The following is a 16,189-nucleotide window of genomic DNA, read 5'->3' as shown; positions in this document are numbered from 1 at the left end:
GACGTTCTGCTTAATATTTACTGAGAGTGTTGTGGTTCTCAGTGGATCACAGCAAACACTCAGTATTGCTGGGAGCCTGTCACTGAACGGGAGCTGATGGTAAATATCAGAATTTAGCTGTCACCCGGCCATGTTCTGAGACACGCAAGTTGGGAAGCAGAAGCCATTCCCAGGCAGAGACCAGTCTGATGGCGAGTTAATAGGAACCAGGGAAAATGACAGGAGATGCTCTGTGTGAGCAGACGCCCCCTCCTGGGGGAGTGCCCCTCTGCTGAGCAGAGATCCTTAGGGACCCTTGGTGTGGGCAGCCCTCCAAAAGCAGTGTTTAACCCCTTCCTGCAGGCGCATGTGGGAGGGAACAGAACAGGTTTGAGGGTGGTGGGGTGGGGATGCTAGTTCAGAGATAAGCCCCTGTGTGTCTCTGTGTCCGGTGATTTGTAGGCTGGGGACTCACTCATCAGTAGAAGGATTGCCCTTGCCCCAAAGGGGACCTTGGATAAAACTGTCTGCTCACTTTTTAGGGTTTTATTTCCAGAGAATTGCTTGTTTTTACAGAAATGGCCTTTAAAGTGGACCACGTTGCAAAACAGGAGATTAAAAGAAAATCAGAACACAAACATCTGGAATTCAAAGCATTCCAAAAAAAAAAAAAAAAGACCTTGAAACCAGCAGATTAAAAAGCCCCGTCGTACGTCATGTCTTCTTTAACCAAGTGAAGCTGGAGATGAGACCTCTTGCCTCTCCACCCCTGCCATGTGTGCACGTGCACACACTCACACACACACACACCCCTCCCTTACTGCCCCAAGGCTTTGGTACCTGCTTTTACATCTGTCATTTTACTATAACAACTGATAACAAAAACACGGCACTGAAATGCACATTTTGATCATAAAGTTGACATTGAAACCCTGGTGGGGTTCAGTTGTGTTTTTAGATGTTATTCTAACTCGTAGTGTGATGTTTCCTTTAGTAGAGGACAATGAAGGAGCACCTGTAAAATGATTTTCGGGCACAATGAAAGGCTTCCAGTTAGGTTTTCCTTCTTCCTTAGCTCCCTCATCCCTTCCAAACCAAAGTTATTAGGCTTTCTGTCTACTCGGAAACCAGCAGTTCTCTGAAACTGGATTTTGATTGTTTGCCTTCAGAGATTCAGACTACTTGGAAAGAATGGAAAAGAATATGCCTGATTGCTACTTTTGGACCCTTGTTCATCTCAAGGTGCTTCTGCATCACAACCAAAGTTTGGGGTTCTGTGTGGCATAGGCTTTCTATTAAGAGTGAAAAGTAGTATTAGAGGGACTTCCCTGGTGGCGCAGTGGTTAAGAATCCGCCTGCCATTGCAGGGGACCCAGGTCTAGGAAGATCCCACATGCTGTGGAGCAGCTAAGCCCAAGAGCCACAGCAGCTGAGCTTGTGTGCTGCAACTACTGAAGCCCCCAAGCCTAGAGCCTGTGCTCTGCAACAAGAGAAGCCACCACAATGAGAAGCCTGTGCACCGCAACGAAGAGTAACCCTTGCTTGCTGCAACTAGAGAAAGCCTACGCACAGCAACGAAGACTCAAATGCAGCTAAATAATAATAATAAAAAGCAGTGTTAGAGCACAGCTCCTCAGGTGACTTAACCTTGGAGAGTAGGCGGGGGAGTGCCCTGTCCCCACCGCGGGGTAGACGCCCTGCGCCAGGCACTGGTGGAGCCATCGCGGGGCAGCTGGCTCTCGTCTGCAGACAGACAGGTTGCCGGTCCCTCAGAGGGAGTCGGGGTCACGCTAATAATGAGGAAACCACTGTAAATAGAAAGGGAATGTGTTCCTGAAATGCAAGTGGAATTTCGAGGGTTGAGCTAAATGTGGAGAAGAAAGAGAGAATCCCCAACCAGCAGCTGTTTCCCTTAACGTGTGTTCCTTCCTCATGTGCGTGCAGGAAGCATCTCAGTGTTGCTTTCATGAGAGATTAGAGTGTTGAGTATTCCAGGTAAACACAGGCGAGGAGTTAACTGTGCTCATTTTATTAATTCTAGAATAGAGCCACCATCAGAGAGTTATGTGGTTACCCAGACAGTTTTCATGTAACTCCCATAGAATGTCATGATAGTTTGTAGAATACGACTTTATATAAGAGAGAATCACAGAACCCTAAGCCCTTAAAAGCCTTTTAAGCTGTTGGAGTTTTAAAAGTAGTATGTTCCTATTACGAGCTTAATACAAAGTGAATTACAAAAGAGAAAAGCAGTCCTGGTGTTGAGAGTTGTGCATGACAGGGTTGGTAACACAACTTCATTTTGTGTGATGCACGTGACGTGGGTAATGACTGTTTATCCGACTCGCTGGGACAGCGTGCTGGGGAGAAAAATACGGAACCCTGAGTCGGGGCACATGGCCCTGCTGACCTCTCTGGGGCTCAGTCTCCCGGTTTGAAAGATGGAGGTGACACTAGCTACAGATCACTGGGTGGGATGTGAGGATCAGATGAAATAACACAGAGACAGGTTTTTGTAAAGTATTACATATGACATAAAGGCTATTTTCTATTATTATTTATCGTTAGGGTCCTATTTTATGTTACATCAGGACTTCCCAAATCAACCATGTTTTTAAGACTCTTTGACTTACTTTCTTAACAATCCTTTATTCCTATCCGTATACTTTATATCTTATACTTTATATTTATATATTTATAAATTTATATGTTATATATATATATCCTTAAACTTTATATTGAACAATTACTTTATTTCTCTTCCTGTCTTCCCGTTCTTCTTCATGGCACATATACCAGGCATCTCCCTAGTGAAAATGTGAGAGCAGGCTCTGAAACACTTTCGTATCTGAAACACGTTGCCCTAACAACCCTTGTTAGTTCGGATGGTGGTATTTCCTGAGGCTCTTACTGTCCAGTTTTGCTATTTGCGCATCGCCTGGAGGAGTCATGGCTGAGGTGCGCTGCTGGTGGACCGACCTTCGTGCAGCACGACAGCCCCTCCTCCACTCTGCTCAGAATAAACTCAGACACTGGAGACGAACGGATTGTTTAAGGAGCTGCTGTGAAATTACACATCATACTGGAGTCCACTGTGTTTTCAGATCAGGCTCTCCAGTCGCCTCTGTGCATAGATTTTGCTAGAAACGATGTTAGAGAAATGGGGAGAAGACCCCCAGAGGTCTCCGTTGTCCTAATTCATGTTTCAGTAAAATCTCTCCGCAGGGACCACACACCGGATTTTCAGCAGTACAGCTGATTGTTCCTTTTTCATCTTGTTAGCCTAGTAGGCCATAGGCAACTATCTCCGCTTTCTCTATATTAGTATTCTTTGTTACTTTATCAAAGCACAGTTTCATTATTCTGCTTCTCTCGCAATTTTAGAAAGAAAAAAAAAAGCTAAGCCCCACTGTGCTCAAAAGCTTACTGTTATAGTCACCGGGAAATTCCCTTTTTACTTAAAATGGCTGAGCATAGAAATAGGAACATGGTTATTCCAGCAACCCGATTAGAAAAGGGGGAGACAGACTATCGATTTTTGGAGCTTTTGAATTCAGTCTCTCTTATTAGTATTAAAATTAGACTGAATATCTTTGAATGATGCAGAAACTGTTCACGAGTATATAGTGTGTTCGTTCATTCGCCAAATATTTCTTGAGGCCATACTAAGTGCCCGGTCACTGTTCTCTTTGCTGAGGCTCCAGGCATCAGTGAATTGGTTAAGTTGATGTGGTTTTTGCCCTCACAGAGGTTGCTCTCCTGACCACCAGTCTGGTGAGGAATACCACGGATGGAAGAGCTGTAAGAACAGGATGAGCGAATACTTAACCTAGTGGTTCGTTTTCAAATGTAAACTCTTGATTTTATCCCCTTAATTAATCATTTTCTTCCTCAGCATTAAAAAATGAGCGGTAAAAATGTCCTGTTCAGTGGAGTTTTCTGGTTTATTCCAAAGGCTCTTGACATTTGTTTGACTGGATAGCCCTACTTTTAAACAGAGTGAATATTAGGTTAGAAGCCAGATTGAACCATTTTTCAAATTGGTTTAAAAAGTGCATATAGGGAGAGACAGGATTAAGATGGCGGAGTAGGAGGACGTGCGCTCACTCCCTCGCAAGAGCACCGAAATTACAACTAACTGCTGAACAGTCATCGACAGAAAGACACTGGAACTCACCAAAAAAGACACCCCACATCCAGAGACAAAGGAGAAGCCGCAATGAGACGGTAGGAGGGGCGCAATTGCGTTAAAATCAAATCCCATAAATGCTGGGTGGGTGACTCGCAAACTGGAGAACAATTATACTGCAGAAGTCCACCCGCTAAAGTGAGGGTTCTGAGCCCCACATTAGGCTTCCCAACCTGGGAGTCCAGCAACGGGAGGAGGATTCCCCAGAGAATCAGACTCTGAAAGCCAGCGGGATTTGATTGCAGGACCTCCACAGGACTGGTAGAAAGAGAGACTCCACTCTTGGAGGGCACACAAAAAAGTGTGCTCACCAGGACCCAGGGGGAAGGAGCAGTGACCCCATAGGAGACTGAACCAGACCTATCTGTTGTGTTGGAGGGTTGCCTGCAGAGGTGGGGGGCAGCTGTGGCTCAGGGAGGAGACAGGGGCACTGGCAGCAGGGGTTTTGGGACATGCTTATTGGTGTGAGCCCTCCCAGAGTCCTCCATTAGCCCCACCAAAGAGCCTGTGGGCTCCAGCACTAGGTGGCCTCAGGCCAAACAGCCAACAAGATGTGAACACAGCCCCACCCATTAGCAGACAAGCAGATTAAAGCTTTACTGAGCTCCACCCACCCAGCCCTACCCACCATCAGTCCCTCCCATCAGGAAGCACGCTCAAGCCTCCTAGATAGCTTCCTCTACAAGAGGGCAGACAGCAGTATCAAGCAGTATCAGCAGTATTTCATCCTGTGGAACTGAAAACCACAGCCACAGAAAGATACAGAAAATGAAAAAGCAGAGGACTTTGTACCAGATGAAGGGACAGGATAAAGCCCCAGAAAAACAACTAAATGAAGAGGAGATAGGCACCCTTACAGAAAAAGAATTCAGAATAATGATAGTGAAGATGATCCAGGACTTTGAAAAAAGACTGGATGCAAAGATCGAAAAGTTTCCCAAAGACCTAGAAGAATTAAAGAACAAACAGAGATATGCAACACAATAATGGAAATGAAAGATACACTAGAAGGAACCAATAGCAGATTAACTGAGGCAGAAGGGCAAATAAGTGACCTGGAAGACAGAATGGTGATCATCACTGATGCAGAAAAGAATAAAGAAAAAAGAATGAAAAGAACTGAAGACAGCCTAAGAGACCCCTGGGACAATGTTAAACGCACCAACATTCGCATTATAGGGGTCCCAGAAGGAGAAGAGAGAGAAAGGACCTGAGAAAATACTGGAAGAGATTATAGTTGAAAACTTCCCTAACATGGGAAAGGAAATAGCTCCCCAAGTCCAGGAAGCACAGAGTGTCCCAGGCAGGATAAATCCAAGGAGAAACACGCCAAGACATATAGTAGTCAAACTGACAAAAATTAAAGACAGAGAAATATTATTAAAAGCAACAAGGGAAAAACGACAAATAACATACAAGGGAACTCCCATAAGGGTAACAGCTGATTTCTCAGCAGAAACTCTGCAAGCCAGAAGGGAGTGGCATGATATATTTCAAGTGATGAAAGGGAAGAACCTACGACCAAGAATACTCTACCCAGCAAGGATCTCATTCAGATTAGATGGAGAAATCAAAAGCTTTACAGACAAGCAACAGCTAAGAGAATTCAGCACCACCAAACCAGCCCTACAACAAATGCTAAAGGAACTTCTCTAAGCGGGAAACATAAGAGAAGAAAAGGACCTACAAAAACAAAAACAAAGCAATTAAGAAAATGGTACTAGGAACATACATATCGATAATCACCTTGAATGTAAATGGACTAAGTGCACCAACCAGAAGACACAGACTGGCTGAATGGATACAAAAGCAAGACCCATATATATGCTGTCTCCAAGAGACCCATTTCAGACCTAGGGACACATACAGACTGAAAGTGAGGGGATGGAAAAAGATATTCCATGCAAATGAAAATCAAAGAAAGCTGGAGTAGCAATAGTCACATCAGATAAAATAGACTTTAAATAAAAAATGTTGCAAGAGACAAGAAAGGACATTACATAAAGATCAAGGGATCCATCCAAGAAGAGGAGATAATTATAAATGTATATGCACCCAATATAGGAGCACCTCAATACATAAGGCAAATGCTAACAACTATGAAAGAGGAAATGCAAGGCAGAAATAGAGACACAAGTGTAGAGAACAAACACATGGACACCAAGTGGGGAAAGCAGGGAGGGTTGGGGGGGAATGAATTGGGAGATTGGGACACCAAATTGTACACTCTAAATGTATGCTGTTTATTGTCTGTTAACTGTATCTCAATAAATGTTCTTAAAAAAGAAAAAAAAAAGTGAATATAGGGACTTCCTACATGGCGCAGTGGTTAAGAATCTGCCTGCCAATGCAGGGGACACGGGTTCGAGTCCTGGTCCAGGAAGATCCAGCAACTAAGCCCATGCACCACAACTACTGAGCCTGTGCTCTAGAGCCCGTGAGCCACAACTATTGAGCCCATGTGCCACAACTACTGAAGCTCACATGCCTAGAGCCCGTGCTCCGCAAGAAGAGAAGCCACTGCAATGAGAAGCCTGCGCACCACAATGAAGAGTAGCCCCCGCTCGCCACAGCTAGAGAAAGCCAGCACGCAGCAGCAAAGACCCAACGCAGCCAATAAATAAATAAATATAAAACAAAACAAAAAAAAGTGAATATAAGTAGAGAAATCCTCACGTGGCGCACAGTCTCTGGAGAAAATACAGTTTGTAACCGTGTAGTGTTGACGCTGCTGGCAGCGTCTTTTGTTTGCCCATTGCTTATGTAGATCTGAACGGCCATACTTCAAGTTTAATGGTAATTTATGTATGTTTATAAAATCCTTTGGTCAGTGTGGAGGGGCTCCCCTCCCAGATCAGTCTGCATTGATTGGAGAGGGCCATTCTGACTTGGTGTCTGTGGGAAGTCCACTAGCCTCTGATGTCATTGGCTTCCAAGTTTTCACTTTTTTTTTTTTTTGGGCTTTTTCATAAGTATTCCATGGTAGTTTTTGTTTTTAAATAAAACAAATATGAAGCAGATACAATTGCTTTAACTCTGCCCCTGGAGCTTCAGCAGCTGCAGAAGTCTCTGTTGTGCCACAGGTGGGGGGGGACTGCCGTGGCTTCCATGCACGACAGCACGGCAGCAGACAGGGACACAGAAGGAGCAGGGCATGGGTTTCAGTCCCTGCTTTCCTACCTATGAACAGGTCACCTTTCCTTTTTGGTAAAGGGATAATACCTGCTTTGACACCCTTATGGTGTTGATATGAAGGTCAGACGATGTATGGACTTGAAAGTTCTTTGTAAGCAAAAATTATGCAGGGAGGTGGGTAGTTTTCCAGCCTTCCTTGTGCTACAAATTGGAAGAGCTAAAGAGTCGACTCCCTGGAACCCAGCATCACACGGAAGCTGCAGAGAGGGCCCAGCGCCCTCTCCAGGATGCCTCTTTATCCTCGAACTGGGGGTGTTCTGGGTGCTGTTCTTGAAGCTGTCTCCCTCTGGTACTGGCATTGTGAACCGTCACTTTTGAGCCACGGATCTGGCTGTTTTTTAGGAAAGGAGATCTCCTGGCTCACACTACTTTCAGTCTGTTCCAGTGTCCGTGGTGTGCTTTGTGGATTTGTAAGCATGTAAGTGTATCTGAGTGAACCCGCTCTGCACAAGCCTGGATTAACTTCTTCATATTAATTTAACACTTTGAAATAAGAGCGAATCTTGGCTCACCTTTAAAATGAGAATTTTTATAAATGTGGTTCTTAGTATGTGTGTATAGTGTTAGAGTTGACAGTATGTTTTAGACACATGGAAGGATTGGGATAGACGTGCTGATCTCTGGGGTGGTTGTTAAATTAATCAGTTATTGATGCTAAATCTCATCGACTCAAGAACCAACTTGTGAGCTTTAATGTACTAAAAACAGAACCTAAACCTCCAGACCGGGGAGAGGCTGTCAGCTCTGAGCGGCACCAGCAGGTGGTGCTGGTGATCGCAGAGGTCCCTTCGGTCCTCGCACCAGGTCCCCAAAGTTGTCTCTTTCCTGTGTCTGTGCTTAGAGTTGAGTTATTTTAAAAATATTGATAACCCCTTAATAGCTGACAAGTGCAGAAGCAGTGCCCATGTTGAAAGTGAGAAAGGGCACACGATGATGATAGAAACGATTCAGACAGTAATTTTTTAAAAGGGAGTGTGCACGTGAGACGGATAGGAAGGACTGCTTCTAAGGGACAAAGAGTAACTCGTAGAGTGTGTTGAAGGTGTTGTGTCCAAGCAGAGGACAGTAATTGGCAAGCGATGGGGGAAAATGCTTGACAACATAGACCACACTTTGAAATATGTGGCTTAGAAGAGCAATGTCAGATACCTATTAGCCTGATGCTCATTCAGGAAATAACTAAGAGTTGGTTCGAGAGCTGATCATGGTGGAGGCGCTTGGATGAAACCTTGGTCCAAAGCTCTGCTAGTGGCAAAAGCCCAGGTCCCACTGAAACACATGAGTGGAGAGGCAGGGCCTGCAGCATCATCTACAGCATCTGAGGAGGTATCCGTGGAGCACAGTTACCTGCCTCCTAGTTTTCAGCGTAGAAGAAACTGATCCTTTTTGTGAAATGATGCCCCACGGATCTTACATCATTGAGGGAAGGGAGAGTGAGCCTGTTGGTAAAGTTCACACTCCTTATAGTGGAAAAGGATTCAGAGACCACACGCTTGAGCCCTTCAAAGCCGTCTCAGACTTTTGAACAGACAGATGTATACAAAGCCTGTTGGAAGAGTTCTAGTCTCTTCATCAGTAGAGGAACTGGTTATTGGCCTGTTCTGCTTTAGATGCAGGGCAGCTACATATCTTTTTATAATATCAAGGAAAAGATGAGACAGAATATGGCAAGTGGCAGTTGTGAAACCTGTAGGATTCATTACTTTGCCAAGTCATAGGCATAAGAAACCTTTGACCTGCAACTCATTTTCCTATCATTCCAACATTGATATTGTGGAGAAAGCATCAACTCTGGCACAGGCCGGCTCTGTGACCCCAGAAAGCTGCACAACCCCTCTGAGATTCCGTCTCTCCACACGAGAATGGCATCATGTTGCCCCTCTATCAGCGATGTTGCGGCGCGTGAAGATGGTACTTACTAAGGCCCTGACACAGAGCCTGGGCAGGACAGGCTCCAGTGACCAGCAGCCATCAGTGAAATCAGCGTTGACTCTTCTCCCGTGATCAGTAAAAGCCCTCAGCGGAGAGCTGGAGTCGAGAGCCACCAGCGATTTCTGTGGCCAGCTGTATCAGCTAAAATAGAATACACCAAACAGGCAATGGTCAAAACATCACGGAAGTTCATCTTTCTCCCTTGTAACATCCAGGATGGGTGCTCTGGTCCAGGAGGGCTCAGGTCTTCACAGCCGCTCAGGGGCTCAGGCTTTGGAGGCTCTGCTGTGTTTCTAGTAGGATGACTGCTGTCAGCATTGCAGCCCAGAGGAAGGGGGAAATGGCCTGGAGACTCGTGTGAAGGAGGTTTTGAGGGCCTGGATACAAGTGGCCAGTACCAGTTATCACCTGCATTCTTTTGGAGATAATTATTCACGCAGGCACCTAACTCGGGCAGCTAGGAAATGCCGTGTGGCCAGGTGGCCATGTGCCAGCTGCTGTGGAAAAGGGTCAGGAGTGAGGTGGCTGCCCTGGCTCGTTTTATGGCATAGACGTGACCCTGAAGTCCCCTCTGCGTTCTGCACTGAGTCTTGGTTCTGGCCTTTTGCTGAAACTTTGCAGGCGATTTCGAATCTGTACCAGGACCCAGGAAGGAGCCCTCAGGCACAAGGCTCATGTCGTGGTGCCATGGGTTTGAAGGTGGCTACATTGGCCACACAGGTCACATGACTACCATGCTGGCCTTGGCCCAGACTCTGCATTCAGGCCAGGGACCGGGTGACGGGGGCCAGTGTAACTGACCTGGTCTTAAGAGGCGCCCGGCCAGCTCAGTCACAGAGCCAGAGGGGCTGGCGTGTGGCCCACAAGGATGGCCCCAGGGAACCCAGGCGGCAGAACTGGGAGTCCTGTTGGCAGGAGCTGACGCGTGGGAAATCCGTCTAGAGCAGCAGATGCCTAGGTCCTGAGCTGGGCAGTGGGGGCGGCAGGAGAGGAGGGATGTGAGCAGGCAGGGAGAGTGGGCAGGGCTCCCAGGCACGGGGGGCTCCAGGCACGTCTCCAGCCATAGACCCTAGAAGGGGAGAGAGGTGAATGCAGTTAGGTGGCCGAGACTAAGGCGTTTCTCTGGTCTGACCTAAACCACGGGATGGGGTAGAGCAGGGATGAAGCAAGAAAGAAGAGAGTTGAGATTAAGGAGTAGCGTTGATGTCTTAAGGTCATCCCAGGGGCCCTGGGGCCAGCTGGGAGCTAGACAGGACAAAGCACCCGCTCCTGGCTGCTGGGCAGTCATTCATCTCTAACCCTGCTGACTGCAGAGGCCAGGGCTTCACCCACCCGCTGCCTCAGTCAGGATGCGCTCAGGACCTCACTTGCCGGTGGGAAACGGGTGGACCCAGCGTTTGGGAACATTGACACGAGAGAAGCGTGAACATTATCCTCTGAAGTTGCACTGCGGCCCTCAACGGAATAAAAATGTGTTTCATTTAATTTTCAGTTGCCCTCCAGTACCTCAAGAAACATTCAGCAGATGTTGGCAGATTCTATCAGTCGCATGAAGGAATATGGATTTCACCAGGTAAAAGGCTTACCTTCCGTCCCCAGGGCTAAGTGCAGAGCCACTTCCACTGATGGTTCACAGATTGGTTCATAACCTCATGCAGAAATGAAATTAAGCAGCAGACTGTGAACGCTGTCTTTGAAAAGCTTGTGAGCACAGCTATTCATCTTTACCTGTTTATCTGGAGTTGGAGAGTCTTGAGTAGCATGAAAAGAGCAGATGCCAGGACGTATCTGCTCGACTCCTCCCTGAAGATGTGACAACCAGACAGTGTCCTGGGCGGCGGCGGGCGCTGGGGGAGACTGCTTTCAGAGACAGATAAATGAAGCAGGAAACGTGGCAGAGACGGTGGCTTCAGATTCGGTTCTCTAGGTGCTCGGTCGTCCTCCAGCCTCTCCCTTGCGCTGAGCAGCTGCTTGTGTCACTGTGTCCACGGTGCCCCCCGGACCTCCGGGCGCTCAGGCCTCTGCTCTCTCCATCCTGCTGCCTTGTTACCGTATTTGCTGCTCAGGATAACTGGGGCAGAGACTGGAAACCTTGTAGGGTTTGACCCACAGGAGGCCTGAAAAAGTGGAGGAAGAGAGGAGGTGGTAAAAAGAAGGTTCTGGTGGCCACAGGCTGGGATGGAGGCGGCCGGGCCTGCCCCCCATGGGTGGTGTGACCCAGGCCTGGACCCCTCTGCAGGGCCACGCGTGAGCTGAGAGCTCACACATTTGAGACTTAAGTCGTGGGGAGGTTGGGAGCTGTGGGCCTGGAGTACAGCTGCTGATGTAATTCATGCCTCTTTCTGAAACAGCAGCCGTAGTTTCTAAAGGAACTTTCCAGTGGTACTGCCCTGATTACATCATGTCATTTTAAATGAGGGCAGGTGAGGAGGAAAGGACAGATCTGCACATCCACTCAGACGATATTATGAGTTTCTCCTGCGTGCCCGGCTCTGCTGTGGGCACTGGAGACGCAATGAGCGAGATAGATGAAGTCCCTACCCTCGAAAGGCTTCTACTCCCGATGGGGAGACAGAAGATACACCTGTGTGTGAAGTCAGGTCCCAGGAGCTCTGGAGGAAAATCACGCAGGATGAGGGCGCTGAGGCACCTGGGGGTGGGAGTTGGTTTTCATAGAGGTGGCCAGAGAAGGAGACATTGGCGCAGAGACCTGAAGAATGAGGGCGGGGCGGTGGGAAGTATGTCCCAGGCAGAGGGAACAGCACGTAGGAGGACACAGAGGCAAGAGCTCTTGGACACGGTGGAGGAACGGACAGAAGTTAGTGAATGAGATAGAGCGAGGGGCTGATGCGGGAGCTGGTGGGAGTATTTGCATCAGTCGCCCGGGAGGGACAAGCGGCTTTGTGTCAGGGACCTTTGACATCTCCGCCTGCCCATCTCCGGCTCCACGCCCCGGCCCCTGGGCGTTTGGACCAGTGTCCGGCCTCAGCCCTGCTGCCCCTCCACTCCCCGGCCGTCATTGTGGACCTGTGTGCTTCAGCAGAATGCTTCTAAAGAGGAAATAATGGTTTTCTAAGCAGAGAACGTAAAGATCAACTGGTAAAGACTTTTCTAAAAGTAAAATTTCTGGAGGAATCCTTAGAGAAACTCGGGACAAGTTCTTGATTGTTCTTGCTGCTTTGAATAAAAACAGCGGCCAGGGCCAGATCTCATCTGCTATTACTCTGTGAAACATTAATTTCATCTCCTTTCTGACTGTGCCCATACGTGATGACACTGCAGATGAAGAAGGAGTGAGACTTACTAAACAGTGCTTTCAGACACTGGAGTGTCACCTCAGCAACCAAGTACCGCCTGAATTTGTATTTACTTAATGCAGTTCTTTAAGTAGACTCACTTTGTAAACCTCTTGCTTTTCCTGAGCAACAATATCCATGATAGCATAGTTCAATATTGTAGCTATATTTTTCTAATTATTTAAAATCAGTTAAAAATACGGGTGTGGAAGACAAACAAAGCTCTGGTTTGATTTTTTTTTTTTTTTCTGTTTGAGCTTAGAAATTGCTACCAGCACTTTTCCTGTATTTCAGCCTTGCCAACAGCTTCACTAAGGCAATGGCAAATTTTAAGTCATTTCAAACACCAAAAGCTGTTCTTTGGTTTTTATAATATTAACTAAAGAAGGGGTCTTAGCTCTAGGCAGGAAAAGAATGCAAGAAAAAAAAAAGTGAAAACAATCAAACCACAAAATATTCGTTGCATCTGAGGTGAAGTGCAGTTCATGAATTGTCACATCTTCCACTATGACTGTGGTTTAATCGTGATTAAAACCAGTCTCACAGCATCGAGGTACATATTTTACTTGTGGTGAAGTAATTTAACCTATGTTTCTATAGGGAAACACAAAAGAAAACAAAACCCATCATTTTTGTGGTGCCGAGTGAAGCACAGGCAGTCTTTCCTGCCCCTCAGCCTGTTTCATGACTCAGCTGCCCAGGCGTTTTCTTGCTGCACCAAGTTGTAAGTTCGGTGTTCTCGTGAGCACTCAGAAGGCTGTCCTCAAAGAAAGAAAGGAATTTTTAAGTGATTCGGTGTGTTAGTTTTCTCCTTGGTTAAAAACAACTTCCCTTGAATGTACTTAAGGCTACAGAACTGTACATGTCAACGTGGTTAAGATGGTAAACTTAGTGTTATGTAAGTTTGACCACAATTTTTAAAAATGTTAAAATGGTAATTTTACGTTCTATGTATTTTACCACAGTAAATAACATTGTAAGTTCACTACCCTTCAAAAAAAGAAATTCCCTTTCTAAGGAAGGCTCATGTTTCTTATTCTGTATGTTTCCTTCTCAAAAAGGATGCTTTTTAAAGATATTTTTATATATTTTATTTTTTTCCTTTATTGAAGTACAGTTGATTTACAGTATTGTGTTAGTTTCCGGTGTACAGCAAAGTGATTCAGTTTTTTTTTTTTTCAGATTATATTCCATTATACATTATTATAAGATATTGAGTATAATTCACTGTACTATACAGTAAATCCTTGTCATTTATCTGTTTTATATGTAGCAGTTTGTATCTGTTAATCCTATGCTCCTAATTTGTCCCTCCCTCTCCCCTTGGTAACCATAAATATGTTTTCTATGTCTGTGAGCCTGTTTCTGTTCTGTATATAGATTTATTTATCATTTTTTAGATTCCACATATATGTGATATCATATAGTATTTGTCTTTCTCTGTTAGACTTACTTCACTAAGTATGATAATCTCTAGGTCCATCCATGTTACTGTAAATGGTACTATTTCATTCTTTTTTTCTTTTTTTTTAAAGTTCTTTATTGGAATATAATTGCTTTACACTCTTGTACCAGCTTTTGAGGTACACCAAAGTGAATCAGCTGTATTTATACACATACCATTCTTTTTTTAGGGCTGAGTAATAGTCCATTGTATATAAATATCACATCTTCTTAAGCCAGTCGTCTGTTGATGGGCACTTGGGTTGTTTCCATGCCTTGGCTATTGCAAATAGTGCTTCTGTGAACATTGGGGTGCATGTATCTTTTTGCATTAGAGTTTTCTCTGGATATATGCCCAGGCATGGGATTGCTGGATCATACGGTAGCTCTGTTTTTAGTTTTTTAAGGAACCTCCATACTGTTCTCCATAGTGGCGGCACCAATTGACATTCCCACCAACAGTGTAGGAAGGTTTCCTTTTCTCCACACCCTCTCTAGCATTTGTTACTTATAGACTTTTTGATGATGGCCATTCTGACTGGTGTGAGGTGATAGCTCATTGTGGTTGATTTGCATTTCTCTAATAATTAGCATCTTTTCAGGTGCCTGTTGACCATCTGTATGTCTTCTTTAGGAAAATGTCTGTTTTGGTTTTCTGCTCCTTTTTTGATTGGGTTGTTTATTTTTTTGATACTGAGTTCTATGAGCTGTCTGTATATTTTGAATATTAACCCCTTGTTTGTCGCATCATTTGCACATATTTTCTCCCATTCCATAAGTTGTCTTTTCATTTTGTTGATCGTTTCCTTTACTGTGCAAAAGCTTATAAGTTTGATTAGATCCCATTTGTTTGTTTTTGTTTTTATTTCTTTTGCCTTGGGAGACTAACCTAAGAAAATATTGCTATGATTTCTGTCAGAGAATGTTTAGCCTGTGTTCTCTTCTAGGAGTTTTGTGGTGTCGTGTCTTATATTTAGGTCTTTAAGCCATTTTGAGTTTATTTGTATATGGTTTGAGGGAGTGTTCTGATTTCATTGATTTACATGTAGCTGTCCAGCCTTCCCAACACCACTTGTTGAAGACTGTCTTTTCTCCATTCTACAGTCTTGCCTCCTTTGTGATAGATTAATTGACCATAGGTGTGAGGGTTTATTTCTGGGCTTCCTATTCTGTTCCATGGATCTACATGCCTGTTTTGTGCCATTACCATGAATGTTTCTTCCTGATGTAGCTTTGGTCGGCTCTATGTTTCTAGAAACCTGTCCGCTTCTTCTAGATTGTCCAACTTGTTGGCGTATCATTGTTCACAGTATTCTTTTATGATTCTTTTGTATTTCTGTGGTGTTGGTTGTTATTTCTCCTCTTTCGTTTCTTATTTTGTTTGTTTGGATACTATCTCTTTTCTTCTTGGTGAGCCTGGCTAGAGGTTCATTAATTTTCTTTATCTTTTCAAAAAACACCAGCTCTTGGTTTTATTGATCTTTTCTATTTTTTTTTTTTAGTTCTATTTTATTTATCTCCCCTCTGATTTTTATCATTTCCTTCTTTCTGTTGACTTTGGATTTTGTTTGTCCTTTTTCTAATTCTTTTAGGTGGTAGGTTAAGGTATTTATTTGAGATTTTTCTTGTTTCTTGAGGAAGGCCTGTAGCGCTGTGAACTTCCCTCTTAGAACTGCTTTCGCTGCATTCCATAGATTTTGTAAGGTTGTGTTTTCATTTTCGGGCATTCTATTCTCTTGCATTCATCTAGATGCCTGTTTTTCTGCCCACACCATGCCTCGTGCCCACCTCATTGCAGGAAACTGCCAGAGTCCCTCACTAGTGTTTGTTTTTGGTTTTTTAAACAGAAGAAGGAATCTGTGAAGAAAACACAAGATGAAGAAATAAAACAAACAGATGAAGAGAAAACCAAGCAGATTTATAAGAGCTGGAAAGAAGATACGGAGTGGCAGGCCTCTCGTGAGTACCCGGGGCCTCCATAACAGTGACACTAAGCCCTTTTGTTCGCTTAGTAAGACGCTCAATCTAGGAAGCACTTACAGTGGTTGTTGAGAGACATTTTAACACTAAATTATTACTCAAAGGCTACGAGCCACTTTTTGAATAGCAGAAAGGTTCTCAACTCATCTTTGTACCATCAGAATTATGATGTATC

General features: G+C 44.9%; 1 protein-coding gene across 4 annotated transcripts in view; it reads left to right on the top strand.

Annotated features, from left to right (window-relative positions):
• Positions 1-16,189, top strand: part of SH2D4A (SH2 domain containing 4A) — a 65,691-nt gene that overhangs the window by 28,865 nt on the left and 20,637 nt on the right. For 3 of the 4 annotated variants that reach the window (XM_057697157.1, XM_057697155.1, XM_057697156.1), the window contains exons 5-6: positions 10,788-10,868; positions 15,882-15,993. In XM_057697157.1, the coding sequence (XP_057553140.1) occupies positions 10,788-10,868; positions 15,882-15,993 (193 nt within the window). The remainder of the gene's footprint in view (positions 1-10,787; positions 10,869-15,881; positions 15,994-16,189) is intronic. The other variant, XM_057697158.1, reaches the window with a different exon arrangement.

Source organism: Hippopotamus amphibius, chromosome 10 (assembly GCF_030028045.1).
Source record: "Hippopotamus amphibius kiboko isolate mHipAmp2 chromosome 10, mHipAmp2.hap2, whole genome shotgun sequence".
NCBI classification, from domain to species: Eukaryota; Metazoa; Chordata; class Mammalia; order Artiodactyla; family Hippopotamidae; genus Hippopotamus; species Hippopotamus amphibius.
Note: the sequence above shows the minus strand (reverse complement) of the source record. Positions and strands in the feature narration are given on the sequence as shown.